The 27,921-nt window shown below is 44.3% G+C and overlaps 1 protein-coding gene across 1 annotated transcript; it reads right to left on the reverse strand.

The window, feature by feature from the left end:
- Positions 1 to 614: 614 nt before the first annotated feature.
- On the reverse strand, positions 615 to 18,125 carry LOC123357748 (fibroblast growth factor receptor 3-like; the record flags this gene model as incomplete). Its single annotated transcript, XM_045000762.1, has 10 exons — positions 18,000 to 18,125; positions 16,626 to 16,659; positions 12,236 to 12,405; positions 7,133 to 7,256; positions 6,507 to 6,694; positions 5,385 to 5,529; positions 3,569 to 3,720; positions 2,431 to 2,615; positions 2,222 to 2,343; positions 615 to 725 (listed from the first exon to the last, which is right to left on the reverse strand). Coding segments are annotated over exons 1-10 (1,357 nt in total), but the record flags the coding sequence as incomplete, so codon positions are not given.
- Positions 18,126 to 27,921: the final 9,796 nt, after the last annotated feature.

Consider the following 27,921-nt stretch of genomic DNA (forward strand, 5'->3'; position numbering starts at 1 on the left):
AACTGCCTCACTGCCCTGTGGGCGAGCATTATCCTTTCCGTTTGATGGCTGGGAAGGCTTAGACATAGAGAGTATTATGTGAATTGCCTAAACCCACAGGGCTGGGACTCAAAGCCAGCATATTTTGGGCATTCAGGGAGTAAATAATAATAAATGACAGTCCAACCACCACTCTCTCTGCTTCCAGCTCCATTTTTTTCCCAAAAAAGGAGGACAATAAGGAAAAGCTTTTGAAAAACCAGTATCGATAACAGGTAGAGCCATATATATATTTGCTCCAACATCTAAAAGCCACCCAACTTCTCACTGAGCAAAGCAGTTTAATTGTGTGCACAGACATAACTAATCTTGTGGCTAATTCAGATGCATGAAGAAAGGGTGAAATCCTCCTGGCCTCTACACAGCCGGAATAAGAGGCTCCAGTAGCACAATATTACATTACAGGAGGAAACCCCTCTGCTTGCTGGGCCAGAAACCTGCAGTAGAGGTATGGAAAAGCAACTGTGTACACATAAGGCTGAGCTAGTACGGTGTGCACCACAGAGCAGAATGGGACTGCTTCCCACTGAAATCATGAAGTACGATGGTAGCATATGGCCTTCTCTGAAACATACCATCCTGCGTGCAGGCGCCTAGGAGGTTAATGATATTTTTGTGATTCCCAATCATTTTCAACATTTCCATTTCGGACACCAGGTCAGAAAGATCCTCGTCAGTAGCATCATCTGGAGAAGACGGGGGGAAAAAAGAGAAAGAAACTGTTAGGAAGGGAATAGGCGTTTCTTAGAGTCTAGAGAGTAAAAGCATAACTAGATTGCATTAGTACTATACAGTATGTTATACACTCAGTGAACGGAGGCTGGCCATGTGGCCATCTGAGCATTTCTGAGAGCTGGTCATCCTGCAGGAAATGTTAATCAGGAATCACAGAACTGGAAGGGACCTCGAGAGGTCATCTAGTCCAGTTCCCTGCACTCATGCAGGACTAAGTATTATCTAGACCATCCCTGACAGGTGTTTGTCCAGCCTGCTCTTAAAAATCCCTATTTGCTTTTGCCCCAAATCAGGGTGAAAACTTGAAACATCAAAACTTGTTGCCAAACAAAAAGTTCTGAAAAATTTTGACACGGAAATAAAACATTGTGAGTTTTGTTTTGATGTTTAGAAACTGAAAAAAAAATTGGATTGTCAACTTCAGTTTTAGGATTTTTGGGGCTTCACCGCCACTCTACCCCACCTTTTCCCATACATACAAACAAACTTTCTCCAATTTTTTTCGTACTGGAAAAGAACCAGGGGCAGGTAAAATATGTCTGGAATCGTGGGGTAAAAGCCCCCAGAATAAATTGGAAAACCAATTTTTTTTGGTTAGTTTTCAAAATCAAACCAAAACACAAAACATCAAAATGTTTCAGTTTGGCAATGTTGAAATCTTCCCCATCAAAAAAAGTTTAATCAAAATTGATCAATGAGGTTTTGTCAAACCCCACTTTCTCATGGAAAAAATTTTCATTTGAAAAAAGTTGCAGCTGGTGTTAGTATTAATACTGCGCAGAACCTCAGCACTTCTTGCTTTGGCTTAGCCATGCCACTCCCCTCCAGGTGTTTTCCACAGCTAGTCAAGTCACTGCAGCTTCAGTGCTTTAGGCAGGGAAAACAGGAGAATCTGGAGGAGCCCAACCAATCTCATTGTTTTGCCTCTTCTTAAGCTGTTGAGATGTAATCTCAGGGAGCTTGGCCAGGGTTCAATTTGATAGGAAGATCTATTGAAGTGCTTATATGACCCTCATCACCCAAGTAGACAAGCACTTTACAACCCTGAATGGATTTTATACTCAATACCCCCATGAGATCGGGAAGCAGTATCCCTATTTTAAAGGCCAGGTGCTCCGACAAAGGGTAAAGAAAGTGACTTGTCCAACATCATAGAGGAAACCTGTGGTTGAACTGAACCCAGGTCTCCTGTAGCCAAGTCCAATGCTGTATCCGCTTAGGTACCCTTAAGATAACACTCAGCACTTCCTGTGACCCACCCTAACAGAAATCTGTGGAAACAAGCATCAGTTATGGAAGCCAAAGGGAGAATTTGGCCTTAGGTTTGCTCTTCTTATGTAGTCATATTTTTTAAATAAAAAATGAACCCCAAACCAAGATAAATGCCAAGGGCAAATGCCTAACAGCCCCAACTCCTGCCATTCCTTCATGGTGCCGTTCTCTGTACCTTTTAACATCTTGACAGCTACAGTGATGGCCTTGTCTGGTTTGTCCTTATCGATCCCAGTCGCTTCTGCCATCACCACTTGACCAAAACAACCTTCACCCAGAGGTTTCCCCAGAGTCAGGCTGAAGTGACAGACACAAACAAATGAATTAATGTGTGACCGGGCTGAGGACTGGAATGAAGACAGAAGAACGACACGTTTAACTGACCGAGATCTTGTTAATTCCCACTTGGGATCAGCAGGCAGCTCGAGCTCTGAGACATTTGCTAGCTTCAGCCCATCGCTGGATGAGAGGTGGGTGAGATTGACCAGCGGGGTACCGGAATTCATGGAAGGGTTTGACTCCAATGACACCGGCTTCAATAGAGCAAATAAAATGTTATTGCCAACTGCCTCTGTGTCAGATACACGCAGCGGTGCTTGAAAAGGAACCAGCCAAGAAAATCACTTTGAACTAATCTTTGATTATTGAAGACTTACAATCAATTGTAACCTGGAAATTAAAAATATCAGTCTCATATTATGGGAGTGTATCTATCTAGGCAGGCAGAGCCAGATCCTCAGCCAGTGTAAACCAGAGCAGCCTCACTGAAGACAGTACTCTATTGATTTACACCAGCTACATCAGTTTAGAGCAGCTAAAGTTCTGGCCTATATGCATGGAGTGTGTTTGTGTCCATGGAGTCAGTCCCAGCTTTCCAGTCCCAATAGGTGGTTTACAGCCAGAGAGGCTGAACCAGCAGGGTTTGCAGTCCTTTTTAATTCCTACGCTTACTGCTCTGCAGTGCCAGTCCCTGATGCACGACTGGATGGGATTTTTATTGTACAGAGTGCCATCATTGTCCCTTGCGGAAAGAAGGCCCAATCCTGGACCCACAGAAATCAGTGGAAGTTTTGCGAGTGACTTCAGTGGGACCAGGACCAGGACTGCACTTCTTTTCCCACTCCTCCCCTTCATGCTGGCTACGGGCACAGGACTGTAGGCTATTCTCTGGAAGGTCCATTTTCCCTGGGGTGTTGTTACGAGTGGCCAGCAGGGCTGGTTTAAGGGTCTGTTTTACTAGTCCTAGGTAAGCCCAGGGCTCTGGGGAATTGCTGGCCTCTGACAAACAATAATTGCAAACTAAAAAGAGAGTTAACTGCCACTCACTAAGTTTTCACTGAAAAAAATAAATGAATAAGTGAAACAAACTGAGACACGGGGCCTGACCCTCATGCAGGCAAAGGGCCTGCTGATGTTAATGGGATTGTTGCCTGAGTAAAAACATAGGGTCACGTTCCTAACGTAGAAAGGAAATGTAAAGGTAGGTTGGGGCTATAGGAATCTTGTATCTACTTTCTGTTACCTGTACAGTAGGGGTGTTCATGGCTTTTTTGTTGGTCATTTTCACCCTACAGACAATCATGATGACAACCACCAAGAAGAAGAAAACGAAGCCAACCCCACAGCGGAGGATCACAGCAAAAACGGAGCCAGAATCATCCGCCTCCACTAGCTCTGTAGAGTAACAAGAGATGGAAGTGAGGACAGGCGACAGCAGCCAACATGTACACATGTAGTGCGAGAAATTCTGGTAGGGCCTGAGCGAAAACTCACTGTCACCAATGGGAATCTTCCCATTGACTTCAGTGCGAATTGGATCAGGCCTAGGTTGGACACCTCTTTGTCTATGCGTAACCCCGTTGGACTTGACACAGGAGCCCTCCCAAATCCACAACTCTGAATGCCTACAACAGGTGTTTTGCTTTTGCAAACAATGCAGGATCAGGCCCTTCCTCTATTTCACTCATCAGTTTTGACTCCAATGCTGGCAACAGATGTGCCCCAGACAAGGGATTAACATGGCAACTCAAGCTAAGATTTCAGTTTATCCCACCTGAATCACGCCTGTCTCCAAAGTATGGTGAGGTTAAAAACACGATACTTGGGGGAGGATAAATGGGAAACTTGGCTTAATTATATTATAATTCATAATGTAAATATTTTGTTCGGACAAGTAAAGGAAGGACAGATGATCCCAATAATTTTAGCAAAAATCCCACCCCAGGATTCCAGAAAGTCGGAACTTCCCGTAGGCCCCTTGAACAGGCATGAGCGCAATCATTTTGATGGCTAGAACATAATTAGCATCATGCACTCAGAGCTCAATCCTGCAACCCCCCTCAAGCAAAGCGCAAATCAAGAATGATTCCCCACCTGCTCCCTTCAGTCCAGGCACTTCTGAATTTACAAGGGGTCAAGGCAAAACCAAAAACATACTAACAGAAAGAAGATGCACCATGATTCTTTAATCAGCAGTGGAACTCCTTATAGTGAAATTACTCTGCTTCCTTTCACACAGTCACTTCACTCTGGGCTAAATGCTGAGCTGGGTAAGCTGGGTGCATGTGACTTGAAAGCAGTTGTACAGCTGCACTCATGGGCACAGTAATGAAGAAAACTCACGGGGGAACACTAATCCTTTGTGGGCAAAGGGGATATGGAACCACTCAAGCTCCACCCCAAAGCCTATTGATTTCAATGAGTCTTTCCACTGACTTTATTGCACTTTGGATCAGGCTCTCAGTGACTGCGCCCATGAAGGAACATAGCAATGTGAAAAATGGGGGTTCCACCCATAATCAGGGCATGGCTATTGTCAAAGTTAGACTCAGGACTCACAGTTTGTCAGACCACTCTGTTTTATTAGCACAGCGCTCTGCTAATAACACCCAGATAATGTGAGCACCATGCAAGACACAAACTATCTTATTTATACAGATAAAAGGGTGAGAACTTAACAAGATAACAAAGGAGGCAGAATCAGATACGTTTATCTGGGCTAGGCATGCATATCTTATTTCCTTACTAACTATTACCCATCTTCTGTTAATGTTTCGCCATTAGCACCATTGTTTATGCCTAATGTTTCTTTTCCTGGCACCTGTATTTCAACATTTCTTATTTCTGCTTAAAGGTACATACAACATTTTCTTTAATCCATTCTTATTTTTACAATATAATTCATTCTACTTTCACACTATTGTCTATACATACACGTACAGACTGTGCAGCAAGCTACATGGCTGTGAGCCAGCTTAGCAGATGAGCTGTGGCATTTCTAAATTGAACACTGAAGCATCACCAAGAGGAAAGAAAGGGCACAGCGCAGAAGGAAATACCTGGTAGAACCGTCAGCCAAGCAGAATGATGTGAAAACCCCATAGAATTGCCAGCGAGACAAATATATTCCCCTGCATCCTCAAAAGTAACATTTCGCAAGTACAGAATTTCTAGCTCCTCATCCGCTGTGTTAACACCTGACGTCTACAAGGGGGAAAAATACACATATATAGAAAGAGGAAAAACACAGGATAAGCCACATTCCCAGCACGTTTGAGGACACCACACAGATTTACAGGCAAATTTCAAAAGCAGATGAAGATTTTTTTGTTTCTTTGTTCTCAGTGGCCCATCTTCCACATTTATTTATTCATTCCCGTTTGCAACTTGGCGTAAAAGCAAAAGGTTCCCTTCTCCAGGCTCTTACGCTGTCCCACTAATGAAGCATGCAAGCAAGGAAAAATTGCCCCCACAACAGGACTGACTGTTTTGAAAAATTCAAAAGCAGATGAAGATTTTTTTGTTTCTTTGTTCTCAGTGGCCCATCTTCCACATTTATTTATTCATTCCCGTTTGAAACCTGGCGTAAAAGCAAAAGGTTCCCTTCTCCAGGCTCTTACGCTGTCCCACTAATGAAGCATGCAAGCAAGGAAAAATTGCCCCCACAACAGGACTGACTGTTTTGAAAAATTCAAAAGCAGATGAAGATTTTTTTGTTTCTTTGTTCTCAGTGGCCCATCTTCCACATTTATTTATTCATTCCCGTTTGAAACCTGGCGTAAAAGCAAAAGGTTCCCTTCTCCAGGCTCTTACGCTGTCCCACTAATGAAGCATGCAAGCAAGGAAAAATTGCCCCCACAACAGGACTGACTGTTTTGAAAAATTCAAAAGGAAAAATTGCCCCCACAACAGGACTGACTGTTGGTTAGTAGGGTGAGTGTGGGGGAGAAAAGGGTAAAGTGCTGACCAGATAAACGGTGACTTACTACAGAAAAATATTTATGGAGGGACACATTGTTTTAATGTCAATTTCAACACCAAAACCTATCTATTAATACAGCTCTTGATGCTATCATGTAATTCTGGATCTCCATTACAAAGCGTCCTTTAGGGAACATTCCTACATTATCAGGGAGCTAGACTGGCTGACTTGCCTCTCACTTTATAATTAGTCTACCAACCTTTAGCACCGTGACATATGCCCCGTTGGATCCATATTTACTGCCGTTGACTTCCACGTGTTTCAGCCACTGGATGTGAGGCTGGGCATCACTGTACACCTTGCAGTGGAACTCGACATGACTCCCTACCACCACAGTCTGGTTGGCAGGCAGTCCAGCCTGGAGAATAGGCCGGTGGCGGAACCTTTCTGAAGTGAAAATGGGGAACCCGTTTTTAACACCTCTCCCCACTGAACATGCCTGTCTGTGGCTTTCAGCGCCACTACCAATGTCTGCACAGGAGCTTGGGCTAGGGCTCATGAAAGGTGCTGGATGAGCAACCCCTGAGAACACAGCTCTTTGCTTACCCACAGAAAGGGTACGCCTGGGGAGATGCAGCGTAGGCTTCCCAGACACTGCCCCAGTCAACGTGCCTCAGTCCTGAACAGGAAGCATTATGTCCAGGATAGTGCATTCACTCCTTGAACGCTTGCTGAGAAGGAGGGCCAGCTGGGTTTGTGGTTATGGACCCGCATCATTCACTTCAGGGGACGGACTATATGATTAAGCCCAAAATCATCATTGCACATAAGCCATCTTGATGACGACTGTGTATCAGAAGTGAAGAGGAAGTAGAGAAATCTTACCTACTACATCTAGCTGGTAAGTGTGCCTAATGCTGCCATATTTGTTCTCTACAATGCACGTGTAGTTCCCTCGGTCTGACGGAACCACACTCTCCATCACTAGGCTCCACTGCTGATGCCGTAACTAGAGGGAGGAAAAAACAGATCAGCCAATCATAAGATATCACCAGCTAATATTTCATTGGACCATTATAATCAATGAACAAATGGCAAAACACAATGGGCCTCATTCTTGTTTATTCCCAGGCCTCTTCCCCCGCTCCCCACTCTGCCAGCGTGCTAGGGCTGCAGCACGTCTGTAAATGTAAGTTATGACCACTTTAAGGACAATTTACGCTGCCTGCCTGGTGGAAAGTGGTCTTTATGTGAGAATCAAGCCCAATGAATCAACTGTACAGTGGGCTGTATTACAGGCGCGGATCCTGCCGCGGGCTGTAGATGCTCCCATAATATAAATAATGGGCTGTAAGCCCGTTGGGACATGGACCATCTTTTTGTTCTACGTTTGTACAGCACCAAGCACAATGAGGGCCAGGTCTACAGCTAGAGCTCACAGGAGCTAAGGTAAAACAAATAATTGCTAGCTGCACTTCTATCTTGTGCCTTTCATCTGAGGAACTGAAAGTGCTTCAAAGACATTAAATAAGATAGCATCACATACTCCAGTCAACTGAGGGCCAGAGAAGTTAAATGGACTCCATCAGCTTAAAGAACCACACCTTTGGGGTTGGTTTTTTTGGCAAATCTTTAACCTACTTGTGTTACCAGTAACACCTACCTGCCGATCACTAGAACTGAAAGAGACCAGTGAGAAAAAAAATTCTATTTTTTACAGTTTGTTTACTCTGGGTATTAGGCAGCACTTTATGTACAGTCAGCCTCACTAGTTCCTTTATATAGTTATCTGTTTCCCTTTCTCAATGGGTATGTCTTCCAGTGGGTAACAGGTGAGAGACAAACATTAAAAACCATAGGAAAACCATGAGTGTAAAGCACAAAACTGCCAGGGTGTCCGACACTGGCTCGAGTATAGTACATAGTACTTTTCTTTAACTGATTGGATTTCAGACCAATGGTGTCCACTTTAAGTGACTTGGCCAAGGTGACAGGGGGCCCATCAGTTGCAGGGCGGAAAATGAATGTTGGCGTCCTTGCCTCAAAGTGATTCATGCACGTGCACACGCACACGTGCTCGGTGTGCATAATCCCCGTGAGCAGAGTTAGTTAACCTTCCCAAGCCTCTGGACATCAGTTAGAAGCCAACTGCCCCCATACAGCTGTCAACAGTATTTTAACAACGCGTTTTGGAGCGTATTCTTGGTACACAGAATCAACTGGCATCAGTGATGCCAGTTCTGCACACTACAGAAAACCAAGGGCTGATGCAGAAAATGAGTGGTTAATCAGCTGTCAGCACTTTTAGCTACAGCAGGTGAATTCAAACGGAGCCACTGTAACCATCTTTCACTAGTTGTTATCTGGATCCCCATGCCTTGTTTGAAAGGAATCAGAGCACAATTAACCTGTCAAAAGCAGCGTTACTGCACTGGACATTGGGTGTAAGGGCTATGAAGCAAATATGGCTTGGTTTTAATGGAGGGTGTCACGCTCTTGCCATAAAACTATACTTTCCCCCCACCTTTTGTATCTCGGCATCTGCTCAAGTAACAGTGTTGACTGGCCTACATTCCTAACTTGTTTCTAAGTGTTGACAACAAAGCATGTCACTGCATTTAAATGTATACGTAATAGAAAGACAGAAAGGTTTTGACTGAAGAAAGGTTTTGGCTGCTGACGATGATGGGTTCAATTCTGATGCTCTTCCTGGAGATTTCACTGGGCATTCTGTCAAGTAATTTTCTGGTTGAAACTGGACCAGATTTGATGCCAGAACTTGGGGTGGGGAGAGGGGTGTCTCGATCTAAACCTGTTACTGATCTGTCTCTATAGTGGCTTATATCATAGCCTTGCATCTTCACACCCCTCTTTATCCTTCTCTCCTAGGCATTTGTAAAGCACCCATCATGGTAGTATCTAGGATCTGAACTCTGGTAAAGCTTGGCTCCAGATACGAAGCATGTGTCATAAACCTAGATCCAAACACTCCAAACATCCAACCACGTGTCTTGCCTATTCTAGATATAAAGTGTCCATCACCTCATTGTATGGGACTTGAGCTCTGGGGAAGTGGGCTCTGAATACAGATTCAAACTGTGGGTCAGAGCTCTGTTCCTGTGACACAGAAGGTGTCTGGAAAGGTTTTTTAAAAACAACTAAGGAAAAGTTTTAGTCGAAAGCTGAGTCCAGACCCAGGGGATCACAAGAAGGATGTTCCCAATTTTGGGCAGTCAGTGTACTCGATAAACCATTAGAAACATGAAGTAACTCGTTGCAGACTTTAATCAAATCAGTGAGACACTGGAAATCCCTCTGGTTTATTTGGTGTTGTCACCAGGGCTGACGAGAGGGTAGGGGGAAGCCAGTACAAATTACCGGGGCCCGGCAGTCTAGAATGGGACCCTGGCTTCCCCAGCTTCATCGGCCCTGTTTAGCCAGTCCACTCTTGCTGGGGGGCCTGAAAATTGTTTTTCGCTGGGGCCCGAACCCGCTCTCGGTGGCCCTGGTTGTCACTCTTGGCTCCTTGAGAGACAAACATTTGCAGACACACTTAGAAACTAAGACCATGTTTGCTAGACTGATACGCAAGCCGGTGCAATGGTCTGGGGAAGGGATAATCCTCAATCTCCCCCTTCTAGCCCCCCATTCCTTTCTAGCGTCATTTAACACACACAGGCTTACAATATTATAGATTCCAGCAAGGATTCTATAATATTAATTCTCTTTGGGAAATTTCATGTGATAAGTCATATGAATTTCACTCCTCTGCCATTTAAGAATGAACTGTATATAATTTATTTCAGCCATGTTTGGAAGTCTTCTCTTCCCCCGTTTTGAGTTTTGATGCACATTAGGGGGTATCTAAATGCCTTTTACCAGAGGTAAAAATTAGAGGTTAGGATGGGATATTAAAAAAAAAAAAAATCCAAACTTGCATGTTGCAAGTTCCAGCTTTCTTCTGCTGGCCACGGATTTCCAAAGAGCAAAGTCTAAACTACTCTGAACTTTGGAGAAAAAGAGAAAGAGGAAATGTTAATTTGTGATTCTGGTCTTTGCAGGTTAATCCACTGGGCTTGATCCTCAGCTGGTGTAAACTGTCCAAGCTCCACCAGCTGTTGATCTGGCCATTCACTTTTACCGGGCCTAAATCCTGGGATAGAAACTCCATCGTACCTGAAGAGCTTAATCTTCAATAAATGATACACTGAACTGATTTATTTTTTACTTTCTTTCTGGCGCAGATCCTCACCTGATATAAATGGGCATATCTATCTATCTAAGCTCTACGAGGGTAGGAGGCAAGAAAGAGAGAAATAAAGCGATGTTTCTGTATCTAGAGAGAGAGAGATCTTTTTCTAGGCAGACAGAGGGATTACACTCCTATTGGTTTAACAGACCACACACTGCCTCCGATAGCTTTTTAAACATTTACTTATTGCTGGAAGGTGCCTCTAGAGAAAATAAAGTGCTATGGTGCAAGAGATGTGACTGTGATGCAGAGGATGAAACTTTTCTATCTGAACTCAAGGGTAGATTCACACCACAGGAAAGTGGGAAGTGGAATTACTTTTACCTTTAGGTTTAATTCTGCAAGCATAATTTAGTGCAGCTGTCGTCACACATTTTTGTATAAATGCACATGCAAGCCTGAAAGAGCATGTAATTAGTACATTAGTACATTAGTATTTACATGTAATTAGTACAAAATGTTTGTGCTGCACTGGGTGACTTGGAAATGTTATCTATTATCAGATCAGTTGCAGAGAGGAGTTACCTCCCTGATTCTCCTCTCGCCTTAACTTCTCCAAAGATCTAGAACTGCCTGTGTGCCCTCAACCTTGTCAACAAACCACAATGTGCTGATTAGGAAGCTTCAAAGGTTTAAGTGAAACAAACATATTCAGCTCTTCCAGGAGGAGCCTGAGTGAAGGAGGAGGAAACAGTCTGGAAAGAGAGAGATTTTTCTTTCTTATGACTCTGCTGTGTTTATAACCATCCCACCAACTATTCTGTTCCCCAAAATGGTAAACAGGAAGGCATTTGTATAGTACAAGAGGGGGAAAAAAATCAAGAGCAACTGATTTTCCTGCTAAGTTACTGCCTTATTTTGATGTACAATTACAAGGTGGCACAGAAATTGTGGTCAGATACGTCGCCTGGTTAGGCATTCATTTACTGGTTTTCGGTGTCTGTGGGCTCTGTTTGTAGACATCAAAATCACACTGCCAACCGGTCCCTCTTTGCTATTACCCAGGGCAAAGGGGCTTCCAGCATTTCACCACAAGAATGTTACTGAATCGAGTCTCAGTATTTCTGCCGGGCTCGTGTTACACGTCTGAATGATGACAGAGAGAGGTCTGCTTAAGAGCTTAGATCAGATGCTGATCTCTGTTACATGGGTGTAAGTCAGGAATCACTTCACTGATTTCAGTGGTATCACTCAGGTTTTTATGCAAGTTACAAAAATGTAAACCCAATCTCTTTGTACCTTGTTGCATCTAGTTATTGCAGCGAGCACAGCAATACACCTGATCTATTTTTTTCAAGGTTACTTTTAAAAGAGACTAGCAACATGAGCAAATGCTCAGAGTTGGAATTCCACCAGAACGGGCAGCAGCTAATTTTAAGAGTTATTTGAACAATTAGTATGGTTATCAAAAATACCCCCATTCTGAACCACAGTGACTGTGGTTTATGAAGATACACACTGATATCCTTCTCTCTCACTTATGACAAAGTTGCCAGGATTATGGGCAGTACTACGGGAAATGCAATTTGTACATATCATAGAAAAAACATCTTGAGCAGAAAAATGTCACAAGCCCTAATGGTCATGGAAATATTTACTATGTAAAGCCAGGGATCTCATGCTTGCTTGCCCCTATCAGGATTGCTCAGTGAACGCTGGCTCCGATCGAGCCATCAATAATAGCTCCAGAGATGAATGAACACAGCATAGCCAAGATTAGACCCACAATGCCTTACTTTGATGCCCCCAATTCGATGTTCTCCCTTGAATTCTTTGCCATTTTTCAGCCAGTATATGGATGGGGTGGGGTTGCCTGCTGCAGGGCAATGGAAGCGAACAGTACTTGCTGCCGGCACAGCTAGCAGCTTCTTCTCCATCCTTTTTAAATGGGTCCAATAAGGAGCACCTGAGAAGTGAAAGACACAAAACAAATGGGCTTATTTCTGCAGAGCATAACATGGGGTAGAGCAGCTGCTTTCTAAGTGCTTGGTACTGTATCTAAAGCTGCCCAGGTCCAGAGCCTCCCATCCCCTACTTTTCATTTTAAATTCTAGTGGGATCCATGTACCTCCCTTGCCAGGCTTCAGATAGAGAGGGGCACTGTCCATTTAGTCCCCCCAATTCCTTCTTTGGGGGCTGCAAGGCGAGGTCACACCAGTATCCCTAATCCAGTCTGGTGACGTCTTCTGAAGGGGATATCTGGGCCAAAGCCTACTCCTTGAGCATACGACTAGGGTTATCATACGTCCGTATTTTCATGGACATGTCCGGCTTTGGGGGTTTTAAATAGCGATCAAACTCTCAGAAGGTCCGGGATTTTCCTCCCAATGCAGAGCGCAGCATGGCTGACATAGTGGCTCAGCCAGATTGAGCCGCTTGCATCGGGGTCTGCAGCATCCAGTGCCCCTCCTCTGCTCCCCCACTCCTGAAGCCTCAGCATGCCACGCCAGCAGCGCTCTGGGGAGGGCGGGGCTGTGCACTCCACAGGGGAGCGCAGCAGCGTGTCTGCGGAAGAGTGTTGGGCTCTGCACAGAGCCAGACACACTGGTCTGAGCGGCACAGTAAGGGGACTGGGGGGTTGGAGAAGGGGTAGGGGGTCCCGGGGGCAGTCAAGGGACAGGTAGCTGGGGGGTTGGATGGCTCAGGGGACAGGCAGTGATTGGATAGGTGTGGGAGTCCCAGGGGTCTGTTAGGGGGCAGGGGTGTGGATGGGGGCCAGGGCAGTCAGGGGACAGTTAAGGTGAGGGGGTCTCAGGAGGGGACAGTCAGGGACAGGGAGAAGGGAGGCTTAGATAAGGGGTGGGGTCCCGGGGGGGCAGTCAGGGGCAGGGTTTCAGGGGGTGATCAGGGGGGTTGGATGGTTTGGGGGGGGCAGTCAGGGGGTGGGAATTGGGGTCTCCCTGCCCTTCCCAGTGTAGCTCTCCATTCACACCAAGCTGCAGCATGAGGTCTCAGTACCTCACTCCCCCATCCCTTTCCTGTTGATAGCAGCCAAGGGAATGCTGGGAAATGTAGTTCTTTCCCTGCTCCAGGGCTGGCTCTATAGGTAGGGAGCTAACGAAGGAACTACAGCTCCCAGGCCCCCCTGTTCATTCTCAGCTCCCATGCTGGATCCCTGCCGCCCCTGCATATGGGCCACCCGGAGCATAGGTAATAATTGGAGATATACCAATCTCCTAGAACTGGAAGGGACCTTGAAAGGTCATTGAGTCCAGCCCCCTGCCTTCTCTAGCAGGACCAATTTTTGCCCCAGATCCCTAAGTGGCCTCCTCAAGGATTGAACTCAACTCTGGGTTTAGCAGGCCAATGCTCAAACCACTGAGCTATCCCTCCCCCAAACAGCAATGGGCTGTTTACTTTTACCATGCATCTTCTCCCATGAGATTTGTGTTATTTCAATTAGGCATTTCAGGGTGACATTCTTCCCCCAAACTGCTGTTACATGTGAATCAACAACTGGTCCAGCCAAGGCACCTAAAACCAAAGAAATGTTATGTTAGTTGAGAGATGGGTCCGAATCACTAAGTTAAGAACCATATTCCAAGATAGTTGTCAATAGGGAAGGTGGGACCTTGAGCTGTTCAGGGTGTTGGGATCCAAAGTTTTATTGGGGCTCAGTGCACAGAGCAGAATCATGAAGTTAATTTTCTCCTACTGATTACTACCTTCCTATCACACATTAAATCATTGAGAGCAAACTGACTATACAAAGGTACTACTACTGTTTCTTCTGGCCATTTGGTTTAACTGTATCATGTCTTATTAGGGAGCCAGAGTAAGATTCCCTAAAGCACCAAAAAAAAAAAAATCCTGCAAAACAAACCACATGTCCAGTACTGAAGGATTGTAGGTGAGTCACAGAACGTTGAACTGTTTAATACAGCGGTCTCCTAAGTGGGGTGCGCAAGAGGATCCTTCGGGGTGCGCTGCAGGAGCGCCGTACTGACAGCTAAAATGCTGTACTTTCCCAGACTGCACTGTGGTTTGGAGATTCTTAAGCTGCGATTCTCCACACTGAACTTTTCCTTTCCTAATAAAATTGAACAGTTAGCGGTTATCTTTCAGCTCACCACCCTGTCAGAATTACATTGCGGAACACTTTTTTCTCCTTACCCTTTGTGTGCATGGAGAGTAGCAAGATCAAGGAAACGTGAAGCTGCCAGTTTGATGCTTCCAGCCAACCCATTGCTGCAGGAGAGGAGTGATTCTGATTTGCCTGTGTTCTTCTGGGTAGTCCCTGTGCTTCACCTCTGTCAGATCCTCAGACAAGTCTGCCAGCAAGCCTGAGAGGAGAATGTGAAAGACAAGCCTGTTACAAACCAGTTCTGTCACCACACAGACCTCAGTTGATCACCTCATGGGGAGGACAACAGCAGGGCAGCAAGGATCCCAAGCTGGAGTGAATTCCCGAGACAGGAGCATGGCCTGACTGCCCACACAGGGATCTGTGTAAACTTGGAAGCTGCCCCCACCCTCAGTTCCTTCTTGCTGGAAACGCTGACAGAGGGGAAGGAGGGTGGGTCGTGGAATGGACATGAGCAACACATCTCCAGGAACACCAGTTACGGAACAGGTAACTGTCTTTTCTTCGGCCAGCGCTTGCTCATGTCCATTCCACATTAGGTGACCCAGCAGTTCCTGTGTAGGTGGGTAGGAGTGCACAGATACACAGACTGTAATACAGCTCTGCCAAGCCAAGGCCCCCTGGACGTCCAGTCTTGTGTGGCCTGGGACAGAGCACAGGCAGGAATACGTCCCGGCTCATGTGGAAGGAAGATACCACCTTTGGTAGGAAGGCTGGGTGGGGCCGTAGCTGGACCTTGTCCTCATAAAACACTCCATTTACAAGAACTCTAGTTCACACGAATAAAGCCTAAGCAACGCTAGTAAGAGCGGCAAACGTCCCATGCACCGCCACTGGCTGCAAGAAGGAACTGAGGGTGGGGGGAGCCGGCAGCACCCCCTATACCATGCCATGTGGGCGCCACTCCAGAGGGGGCCGGAGCAGCTCCCCTATGGATACTGCTGGTGGAAAAACGTCCCGCACCGGTGCTTGTGGAGAGCACTCACACAATGTGCAATGGACATGAGCAGGCACCCGAAGGACTGGAGTCAGCCTTCACACCACAAAAGGGTTAGTTATTCTCCTGCAATAATAAGAGCTATATCTGAGGTAAAAATTGTTGGACGTGGTTTATTCAGAATAGTAAAGTACTCTTTCAAAAGTTCAAACCATACATAGTTGGAGGAAAAGCAACTAGGAGAAGGTGCTGTGGTTACTAATTGCTGATGTTAGGTAAAAAGCAAGTCCTACTCACCTCTCCAGCACCCGAGTTTGTGCGGAGTTGGTATAGGGCTCAGAAAACTGTCAGAGACCAGACAATAATTCGTTGATCAACGGGCTCACACCATCCTTAGCTTAAGAGAAAAGCTTCGGAGTAAGTGTGGCAAGTTTATTAGGGGTGAGCATTAATGTTTATACACAGAAGTAAACAAAGTGATTAACAGATCATAATGGTCATGCATAATCAATGAAGATTCTACAGGACAAAACAGGTTAAAATGTAAATTAGAAAAGACAAAGGGGGAAATGGCTACTTGTTGGGAGGGGGAGGTGTCATGAGTAGTTCGCAGGTCAGAACTTTGATTAAAAGTTTCAGATAGAGACATCAAGTCTGGATTAAGTTTAAACTCATAAAAAGTTCAGACTCAACACTGATGTTCAAAAGTTTGATAACAAAGAACTTTGAACCAAGTAGACGAGGGTTGGAACAACTTTGCCTACATTTCTCTCTTATCGCCAGTACAGTGTAACCTATTTTCTTAAGACAAATGAAATGTTTCTGTAGATTCCTAATTTCACCAGATATGAAGCTATCAGAGCAACAAATTCAGCAGACAGGTCCCCAGATTTATACACTTAAGAAGTCTGGTATTGATTGTAGAGTGGTGCAAATCATCTGATAAGAATTTCCCAAACCATCTGATTTAGCCATCTCAAAAGAAGCGGTGAGTAGAGTACTACTAAATTTTGCAGGTGGTAAATTCAAGGGTTGCAATAGTATTTTATACTTATACAGCACCTTTCAAATGCAAGGATCTCAAAACCCTACAGAAATGATATACCTAGAATGCTGCTTGTGTTCAGCCACCTCTGGAGCTAGGGAGAGCACCCAGATGGACAGCACACTATAGTAGGGATGGCAGGATAGGAAACGTGGATGGACACCTAGACAAACCCACTATCCCTACAGAACTGCCATGGGGTCATGAATGTCCATCTAGGACCATGGTTTTTAAAGTCTTGTGCAAAAGTCAACCAGCCAAACGTTGCATGGACCTTCAAATACGTACTTAAAAGAAAAGATAAATGGCTGAGCTGATAGATGAACCTGTGGTTGCAGAGTGTGGAAGGCGCAGCCCCCTCCACAGACATTCCCCAACTCTCTGCGTGGGGGCAATGATCAGCTTGTGTCTGCCTGAAATTCTATCAGGATTAGTCACTGTCTGAAAGCAAAGTAGTGTCGTTGGGTTTCTCTTTAAGCGTGTGACTATTCGGGTGAGAAGGCTGACTCTCCTCCTAGCCCCGAGCGCTACTAATGTTCCAGCAGTGCTGACAAGGCACAAATTGGAGAGAAGAAAAGCGACTTTGGACCATTAATGAAAAGCGCATTTCTGTTTGGGGGGGGGGCAATAAAAGCCTAAGGTGAGTTTTTAAAACCTCTCTTTTCGTGACCTTCGTGTTCTGCATAAAGAGCAAACAAACCCAGCCTAACCCACTTCTCCTACAATGAAAGCAAAAGCGCTGGATCTCTAAGGCTTTCCTGCTACCAGGGGCGGCTCTACAAATTCGGCCGCCCCAAGCAGTCATGCCCGGGAGGCGCCCCCGAGCCGCGGGAGCAGCGGACCTCCCGCGGGCATGACTGCAGAGGGTCCGCTGGTCCCGCGTGGCTCGGCTGGACCTCCCGCGGCTGCGGGCGGTTCGCTGGTCCGGCGGCTCCGGTTGAGCTGCCGCAGTCATGCCTGCGGGAGGTCCAGCCGAGCCGCGGGACCAGCGAACCGTCCGCAGTCATGCCCGCGGGAGGTCCGCTGCTCCCGGGGCTCCGGTGGACCTCCCGCAGGCATGACTGCCGCCCCCCCCGCCGCCGCTGCTGCAGGGGACTGCGGCAGGTCCACCGGCTGCCCCGCTGGGCTCTGGAGCCGGCCCTGCCTGCTACAATAAACACTGCCACACTACAGTTCAGCTCGGGCCCAATCCTGCTCCCTGCAAACACTGGGAGTTTTGCCACTGCCGTCAGTGGGAACCGGATCACTCGTGCAGGAACCCATACAACCTTCCTTTGAGCAGGACAAGGGCACACACGATGCGTTGGTTTTTCGTGGCTAGATTTGCAGGGAGAGTGAGAGAGAGAACGAGGAACTGCCTGTAGGCTGGCCAAATCAGCCTGCAGATTGAGCAGTGCTGGATCCAGCAACCTAGATCGCCGCCGTGGTACTTACCTGTTTCAGCTCATTAGTGAAGGAAAGGAAAGTCACCGCCACGCAAATGGATTGCAGCAGCACAGCGGAGATCAGCACAAGCCCACAGGTCTGGCCAGTGCTGGGGCCGGCCGTTGGCAGCCTCATGGTGCGCCCGGCTGTGGCTACACTTAGCACTTCAAACAGGGCCGTCCTTAGGATTTCTGGTGCCCTAGGCAAGATTATTAAACTGGTGCCCCTGTGCCTGATCTGCTCTTAGCAACACAAATATAAGCATACAGTATTGGAAAACTTGCCACATTCACGTTATTAAAACCAGTTTAACTTAATTAAGCACACTGTAATGCTGATGCACTAGCACTAAAGAAGTAGCACTATAGAAAAAATTCTGATTTGACAGAATGATGCAAATAATATAAATTTGAATCAGATAAGTTTACCTGGGCTAGGTATGCATATCTTATTTCCTTACTATTACTGATCTTCTGTTAATGTTTTGCCATTAGCACCCTTGTTGATGCCTAATGTTTCTTTTCCTGGCACCTGTATTTCAACATTTTTTATTTCTGCTTAAAGGTACATACAACATTTCTTTAATCCATTCTTATTTTTACAATATAATTAATTCTACTTTCACATCTGTAAGGGTGAAGCTTACCCCTGGGCACTGAGGTAAGTTTTGTCCTTAGAGGATCTTCCCATGTGTAATAAGATGGTTTTTAGCATGGTTAGACCTCTTTCTGCCTATGAGGGAGAGAAGTTCTTGGCTGCCATAGACCTTGAGAGGATTCGCTTGAAGCAAACACTGTTATCTTATTGCTATTTAAGACTGAGCTGCTGTAAAGTGTTAATTGTATGCGGTGTTGTAGCCGTGTTGGCCCCAGGATACTAGAGAGACAAGGTGGATGAGGTAATATCTTTTAATATCTGTCCAGACCTGAGGAAGAGCTCTGTATAAGCTCAAAAGCGTGTCTCTCTTGCAAGCAGAACTTGGCCAAATAAAAGATATTGCCGCACCCACCTTGTCTCTGTAAAGCATTAATGGTTTGTTTCTTGTTGCTCTGACTTAGGGTTTGCCTATACAGGAAAACTGACTACAGCACAGCTAGTAGAACTCCTCCATGTAGATATTTTATTCTGGAATAAAAGTGACTTTACTCCAGAATAGGTATTCTGGATGCTAGTCAGACTTGCCCCCCGGTGTATCTGCTGACTTTAGTGAAATAAATGTTTACTGATTTTTGTAAATCTGTTAACCAGAGAGCCAACATTATTGGATTTGCTTCCTTCTTATGCATCACCAACGCAATTGTTGCTAAATGCCAGTCAGCTGAAGACAATGGGATTACACAGGTGTTGCTTTATCATTGGTGATGATGAATGAGATGGAAGGAATCCACCTTGATTCAAACACCCAAGCATGAGTTTGCAGAGCTGGAAGTTGGAAAGAACTTTTTGTGTGTAAATGAAGCACATTTGATACAGAAATCGTTGAGAGCTTTTAGCTAAAGGGATCTGCAAATATATTTGTACAGTCACTTTTCAGACTAGAAACATTTAAAGCTAAAATAAATGGTATTCTTCCTATTAATAGCTAATCACCCCCCTCCGAAGTGTCTGTATCAAGTTTCAATAACCTTGAGACATTTGCTGTGCAGTAAGATAAGCATCTTATGGAGGGAAAAGAGCTTGTAAATGCAATAGTTACTGTAATGCAAAATCTTTGGACCAGGTTCTTAGCTGATATAAACCAGCATAGATCCACTAACTTTAATAATAAATAATGCCTAACTCTTTTATAGAACTTTTCATCAGTAAATATTAAAGAGCTTTACAGAGGAGGGCAGTAATATTTTCCCCATTTTACAGATGGGGAAACTGAGGCACAGAGCAGTGAAGTGGCCTGCCCAGGATCACCTAGCAGACCAGAGCCACAAATAGAATCCACATCTCCACAGTTCCAGTCCAGTAATCCTACCGACTAGGCCATGCTGTCTCTAGGATCTAGAGCTACCCTATACACCAGCAGAGGTGGTGTTCACTTTTGTACTGACGAACTCTGACTGTTGTTCCTTCAGCTACTGGGATGGGGAATTCCACAGTCTCAGGTAGCATCTAGTTTCCTGATAACTGTTCCCTGAACTGGCGCCAAGTTTTGTAGTACTCACCAGGAAAAAAACTCCCTCAGAAAACAATGGGAGTGTAGACTTCATTAGGGCTCTGAAAGAGAGTGCAGGACTGCGCCTACTAGCCTCACAGACATACAACCGCACTCATTCAGTTGAAAAGATATGGTTTATACTGGCTGTGCAGAAAGTTACAGTTCACATTAGGGTCAATATTTCTTATTCAAGCAAATATTTTGGTAGTTACGTGTTAAGTTTGCCACCATGAGGTGGCTTTGAAGTTAGTTGGGGATTGGTCCTGCTTTGAGCAGGGGGTTGGACTAGATGACCTCCTGAGGTCCCTTCCAACCCTGACATTCTATGATTAGCATGCCATGCCACCGAGAGACAGGATCAGTTCCCAGAGAGTCTCTTACAACCTTTGAGATAGGTAAACAAACCCAGAGAGGTTAAGGCCAAAACTTTCAGACCTTGACTCATATAGGGCTCTTTGGTAAGCCATCCATTACAGAGATGGGAAAAAAACCCAAAAGCTCTGACTCTTAGTTGCATGCCCAAAGTACTAGTCTTGCTTTAACAGTCCCAACCATGTTATTACACATACTGTGTGAATTTAAATAGAAATGAGCCATGTTAGTTCAGTGAACGTTGGGTATTAATGTGCTTGACAATGTTCACAGATCTGTAATTCATAGAATTATAGAATTAAGACAATAGGTAAGAGAAATCTATTGACTTCTTTCTAACCTGTGATAATCCATGATCTTTGGTGTTGCCAGAACCAAAATATTGCTCTGAAAGTTGATCAGGGAATGACATGGCAGCTTCTCATTAATCAAAAAAGTTTACAAGTCTTGGGTCCGATTCTCAGCTGGTGTAGGTCAGCATAGACTTACTGCAACCAGGGGAGCTAGGCTTATTTACACCAACTGAGGACCTGGACTCTTTTTTATTAAGGAAAAGAATATTTGTTAATATAGTGTCAAGTTTCAGTTTCCCCAAGTCTAAGTTAGTTTCACTCATGTTTTCTCAGTGACAGCATGAGTAATCAGGATTAATAAACAAACCACTGGGGGAGTTACACCCAATTCCATGTCAAGTCTCTACATTCTGGCAAAGCTTATTGGTAAAACATCTCAGTTGTTGCCAGTATTGCAGAAAACAAGTTGTTTTCAAGTAACAATCAAAAATAAAAGAAAATACTGCAGATAAAGAACAATGTGCAGCTCTTCTTTCCATGTTGAATGCAAGCCTATAAAAGCATGCCCATAAGAAAAACTTTAACACTGAAATTGAGGTAGCAGGCACATCAGTGGTTTGAAAGTATATTTATTGCCTATTGATAACAGTACAATTAAAAGGTTAGAAATGCAGGAAATGTTGTGTTACAGTTGTACTTGTAGTTGGGATGTCTGGTTCTAGTTTACATTTTGCCCCATGGAGGTGCCAGCCTGTCATATTCCTTTCTTCACACATCTGAATCCAAATCCTTCCTGCATTATTGGATGCCACTTAGGGTCCGAACAAAACAGCCATCCCCATCTCTCCTGGGCCACTCTTTGTGCAGAAGGTATTGAAGATGAGCACCACAGAACCTTGGTTCTATAGTTTGTTACATTCATATATGCCTCCTGTCCTAAACGTGACTTTTTGTTCTTTCCATGTAAGCGCTGTGTTTCCATGCTCTAGGAGTAGGTTTTCCATATGGAGATGTTTTGGGCTGCAACACAGAATCACAGGGCTCAAACCTGCAAGGTGTTGAGTACTTCTGTAGGTCTTTAATGAAAGGGTGGGGAATGACAGACTTCACTAGATTATTTGTTTTATCTTTATCTATTTCTTTTTAAGATTCTTTACTGTTTACTCTGATGATAAAGGACAATAGGCACTCTGCTATTAAGATTAAGGCATTCTAGTTTTTTAGGGTCACTGATAAAAGCATGAGGAGTACTTGTGGCACCTTAGAGACTAACAAATTTATTTGGGCATAAGCTTTCATGGGCTAAAACCCACTTCATCAGATGCATGGTGTAGAAAATATAGTAGGAAGATATATACTTACAGAGAACATGAAAAGATGAGGGTTGCCATACCAACTCTAACCAGACAAATTAATTAAGGTGAGCTATTTGCAGGAGGAAAAAAAATATTTTGTAGTAATAATCAGGATGGCCCATTTCAAACAGTTGACAAGAAGGTGTGAGTAACAGTAGTGGTGGAAATTAGCATGGGGAAATAGTTTTTAGTTTGTGTAATGACCCATCCCCTCCCAGTCTTTTTCAAGCCTAATTTAATGGTGACCAGTTTGCAAATTAATTCCAGTTCTGCAGTTTCTCATTGGAGTCTGGTTTTGAAGTTTTTTTGTTGAAGAATTGCGACTTTTTGGTCTGTAATTGAGTGTCCATGGAGGTTGACATATTCTCCAATTGGTTTTTGAGTGTTATAATTCTTGACGTCTGATTTGTGTCCATTTATTCTTTTGTGTAGAGACTGTCCAGTTTGGCCAATGTACATGGCAGAGGGCATTGTTGGCACATGATAGCATATATCAGATTGGGAGATGTCCAGGTGAATGAGCCTCTGACGATATGGCTGACGTGATTAGTATCATGGGTATCAGTATGAGAAAATAGTTAATCTGTCCTCAAGATCTGCTGCCAGGGAAGCGTCTTCAGAGACCTTTGCTTTCACTTAAACATGGACAGTCCCATATTTAGAAACACAACAAAGATCAAGAAAGGTACAATACAGTTTATGCCAATTCAAAACTGAGGTTGGGAAGGGTGAGTCAGTGACTACTCCACTGGGCTCTAGAGGGAACATAATCGTAATCAGCAGCCCCACAAGAAGAGTGCCAACCATCTGTCATTGTTGTAAAGTCATCTGCTCAGCATCCTTTCAAGTTGTGCTTGGAAATAAACTGCAGGCACTAAGTACCTGGTTTTAAAGCCACAGTATCTCTTGAAAAGAAACCACAATAGTAGTGAACTCCATTGCAGCCATTAACTTTTACCACATTAAAGCTACCAAGGACAGAAATAACATCAGGTATGAAAATAATGATTAGTTCTAGTATCTGTTTTCTGTAATAGTCCGTCAATTCAATATTGCCTGGTTTACCACAGGATCATACTCCTGAATCTTCCAAGATTTTTTTTTTAAATATGTGGTTATATCACAAGAGGTAAATCAAATTTAATTTATAATCTGGTAGGAGTGGCAAGTATATATGCAAAACACTGACTAAATGTAACACATAGTAAGGGATTATTAATGCAACACATAGTATATTGTGGATTAAAAGAAGCAAATAAGAGGGTCTTTGAATGATTTTGCTTGATTTTAATATTCTGGTTATAACTTTGTGGCAGCCTACACTTTAGTGTCTATTCTAATCTTAGTATTATAGAGCTGAGTTGAGGTGCACTTTATTTTTTTGTAGAAAAATCATATTACAAAACTACAAATTAACATTTTCTGTCTTAAATGTAACATGTTTTAATACTATTTCAGAACTGGAAATTTACAATTTGTACTAAATTAATAAAATTCTCTTGCTTCCAAAGACTGGGCCCCAAACCACAGATTCAAAAGAGAGAAAATGAGTAAAGTTTACAAGACCTTTATAACACTTTTGATTTTCTTATTATTGCTTTTAATGAGAAAACAAGGGTATAGTCCATCCACACAACAGACATAATTAAACTGAAGTGCCATTGATCAAATGCACAGATGGTTTGAGGCGATTTAAAACATTTTAACAGTTATTTTAGTTAGCCTTACATTCTGAAGCTGCTTCAAAAATTAAACAATGGCATGAATTCTGCCATGTGGTTTTTTTCATATCTAATTTTCACTGTGGACTTTTCCCCTGTGTGGTCTTCAGACAAGTAACTGAGATACAGTTTTGTTCAGATGATTCTTATGTCTTTTTTAAGCTGACAAGGAAAGGAAAGAGCTTAATGCTTACAGGCAGCAGAGGGGGCTAATGGAAAAATCTAGCCCAGACTAAGCCATGTCTACACTAGCGGGTTTATAGCAGCACAGCTGTAGCGATGCAGCTGCGCCGCTGTAAGATCGCTCTTGTAGCCGCTCAATGACGATGGGAGAGAGCTCTCCTATCAACACAATAAAACCACCTCCACGAGCAGCCATAGGTATGTCGGCAGGAGAAGCGGTCCCACCAACATAGCGCTGTGCACACTATTACTTATGCCAGCAAAACTTATGTCACTCAGGGGTGTGTTTTTTTCACATCCCTGAGCGACTTAAGTTTTGCCAATACAAAGGGTAGTGTAGACATGGCCTTATAAATATAATAATCTTTACACATATTTTCTTAGTGGGGCTGAGCCAAGGCCCAAAGCTCATTGCAGTCAATGGAAACACGCCCATTGACTACGATGGGTTTTGGATCAGGGTCACCATGCACTAGGCTCAAAAGCACTCAGCACTGGTCTGGCTGCTTAAATGATTTCAGAGGGAGCAGAGTTAGGCCAGCACTGACCACGTGTCTATATTTTTTATGTGGATGCATATTAGAGAAGGATGCGAACCCTTCAGGGCAGAGATTGTCTTTTTCCTGGGTTTGTGCAGTACCCAGCGCAATGGGGCACTAATGCTGACTGAGGTCTTTGGTTGCCACTATAATATACATATTTACTACTACAGCTAACGCTGCTACCGGCTTTCTTACCCAGTGCTACATTTCTAAACTGTAATTACATACTGACAGATGTGGTTGCTGAAATCAGCCGTAAGGAGACCTGGCGAGCTCTAAAAGGTGAATGGATGCTTTGCTTATTTCCTTGGTGGTTCATGGCCCTGAAAAAAAATCAGCTTTTCATTAAAGGAATCGTTGGAAAATGTTGTTGAAACTGATACTGCAGAAATAAGTCTGCTTCAGTGCTGCCTGCCCATTTTATAATGGCCCTTGCATTAGGGGGCTTGAGGGGGAGGCCACTGATGTCCATTTACTTTAGTAAAGATTGTTATTGAATGAAACCTTTAATGGGGCATTTATGATCCCACTCAGCTAAGAGCTCAGCGCTTGTCTTAGAATAGTCTTTCTCTCCACCTTGACAGCTATTAGAGAATCAATACAGGTAATATGTCAGCTAGTGGTCAGCACTCCTGTAAACAGTAAGGTGGGGCTGAAATGGAAACTGACAGGTAGCCACTTAGAGCGAGTCTGTGGGTCAAACACATCGTCTCCAGGGAGTGTCATCATTCCCCAGTCAGCACTGGGAGCAGATTGGAGGAGGTAAGGCACAAAGGCCAGACTCCCTTAAAACCACACAGAGTACAGTGCTTACCACCTTGCCAAAAGGCCTGGTGTCTTGTCTGCTGCCCTGTACAGCAAATCACAGAGATGTACTGGGTCAATATCACTCCATTGACTTCCCTGGGCTTACACTCAGAATGAGTTCAGCCCAGTCCCTCTCACAGGATTGCTATCTTGAAGTCACCTAAGAGATCATACCTTTGAATTGGATCTATTGTTTAACTATAATCCGGGGTCATTTCCTCTTTGGCTTAATATTGATTTTAATGGTTACAGTGACCCTAGTTCTAGAGAGATGCTTCAAAATAGGCCCAGTTAAATCCAACAGTGGCAATACATCCAGTAAGCTGGCATGGACAGAGGAAATGTTCTCTACTACTGAAAGGCTAATTTAGATTTTAGTTTTTTGATCCATGAAATGTATTTTTCTAACTCCTGCATCTCTGCTGACTAGTCTGCAAACCTCTGTGGCAGTCGAAGTCCACAGAGAATGGCTTTCCCTCCCTGTCCCCTTTGCAGCGTGAGGATGATCTATTTTGTGCCTCTCTAGCACCTTCCATGCAGAATCTCAAAGGCTTGAACGATGTCCTACTAGTCCCCTGCAGGGTAAACAGGATCAGCATGAAAATTTAATATTCCAGCAGTGTCCACCGTTGCCAGTCAGAATAGGGGACCCACTGTACGAGGCGCTGTACAAACCTATAGGCAGATACGGTCCCTGCCCCAAGGCTCTCAGACCCTAGGCTTTGTCTAGACTGAAGATTTTTTTCATGTATGTAGAGATGCTGTTTCGATCTCCACCTTGTAGCTGGGTTGATCTGGTGCAAGATGGGGCTAGCACCTGTGTGATTTACTCTGGCAAATTACTGAGATAAACTGGAGTAAAAGTCTCAGGAATGCAAACCTGCTTCCCACTCAGCTACATTCAGGGTTCTTACCAGTGTGACTAAACTGATGTAGCTACACCAATGCTAAGAAACTTGGTATAAACAGGGGCTATGTATTATTGCTCCATATTACTGAGGAACAGAAAAGTTAAGGCCAGGATATTCAAGTGATTCTGCATACCTCACATTGTGGGGGCCCAACCTTACTCACCTCAAAGGGGCCCACTTTTCAGAAAGTACTGGGCACCTACTCTTTGAATATCAGTCCCCTTTAAGATGTCTTATGGTGGACACCCAACATCACTAGTCACTTTTTAAAATCTTGGCCTAAGTGGCTTACAAGGTGACACAACCCAGACAGTAACAGAGTTTTCACCATTACACCAGGTGCTGCCTGGGGTTCCACAGTGGAATGTCTGGTACTGACCCTGCCAGGATCAGGGAGGGGTTAGAGGATCAACATCTCTTTCTCCAAGCCTGTGTTTTTAAACACTGGCGGTGGGGGTGGGGGTAAGGTAGCAGAGCAGGGAGGGAAGAAGATTGAATGTATTTGATCTAATCCACATTTCCGTATTGCACTAGTCACTGTGATCAGAATGCCATGGAATCAGGTGTGGAAGGAACACAGTGGGTACCTATTTGCTACTGTGGGATTTGGTTGTTCTAAAAGCAACAATCAGGTTTTGAATCAGGCATCAGACTAACACCTGGGACATTTCCCACTGAATCTGTAGCCTGATTTTTCTTCCTTGTAGAGGGTTTCCACCTGAATATGTGCCAGTGATTTCATGCCTTACTTTTCCATGTATGCAGTGTAGTTGTAGCTGTGTTGGTCCCAGGATATTAGCAAGACAAGGCGGGTGAGATAATCAAATAAAATATATCACCTCACCCACCTTGTCTCTTTACTTTCCCATGGTCACTTATGAGAGAATTGGGGGAAAGATCTCTAAAGAAATTGTTTTGTTTTGGTACATGGATGACAGCTGAATGGAGGACTTAGATGGTTTGTTCAAGTCTCTATGGAAATGCAGATTTGGACTGTCAGCAGAGCAATAGGAAACCAGTTGTATGTCTCCCACTGCTCCTGTATTTGCTGCTGGGCAGGGTGGGTGAAATTTTTTGTGTGCGAGTGAGAGAGAGTGTTTCTGAGAGAGAGAGAGTGATATAATTTGTATGTGTGTGAGTGAGAGAGAGATATAGTGTGTGTGTGTGTGTGTGTGTGTGTGTGTGTGTGAGAGAGAGAGAGAGAGTTAGCATGTTTGTTAGAGAGAAAGTTTCCAAGTGTTTGTAGGGCTAAACAGGAGATTGCAGAGAAACTTCTGTCAGGTGGAGAGAACACCCCACACTCGGGCCCCCTAGGTAGAATGATTTCCCTTGTTTAATGAACAGTTTGCCTTAATCAATATTTGTTTGCTGCATTATCTGTAACTCACTAAGCTGCTTTCCACGATACTTAACTGCCTACATCTTTCACTCATTCCCCTACTGAATACAGGACAGTGCTTTGAAGAAGAAGAAAAAAAAAGCATTTGAACATTTGGTAACATGCTGGACACAGCCAAAGGACAGCAGATGTCACTGGAGTGGCTTTCGTTTTGTTGCACTTGTCAGGCAGAGCTTTAGGACCATCTTATTGTTGTAGT

This window comes from Mauremys mutica, unplaced genomic scaffold (genome assembly GCF_020497125.1).
Source record: "Mauremys mutica isolate MM-2020 ecotype Southern unplaced genomic scaffold, ASM2049712v1 001029F_np12_subseq_26792:101163_obj, whole genome shotgun sequence".
Taxonomy (NCBI): Eukaryota; Metazoa; Chordata; order Testudines; family Geoemydidae; genus Mauremys; species Mauremys mutica.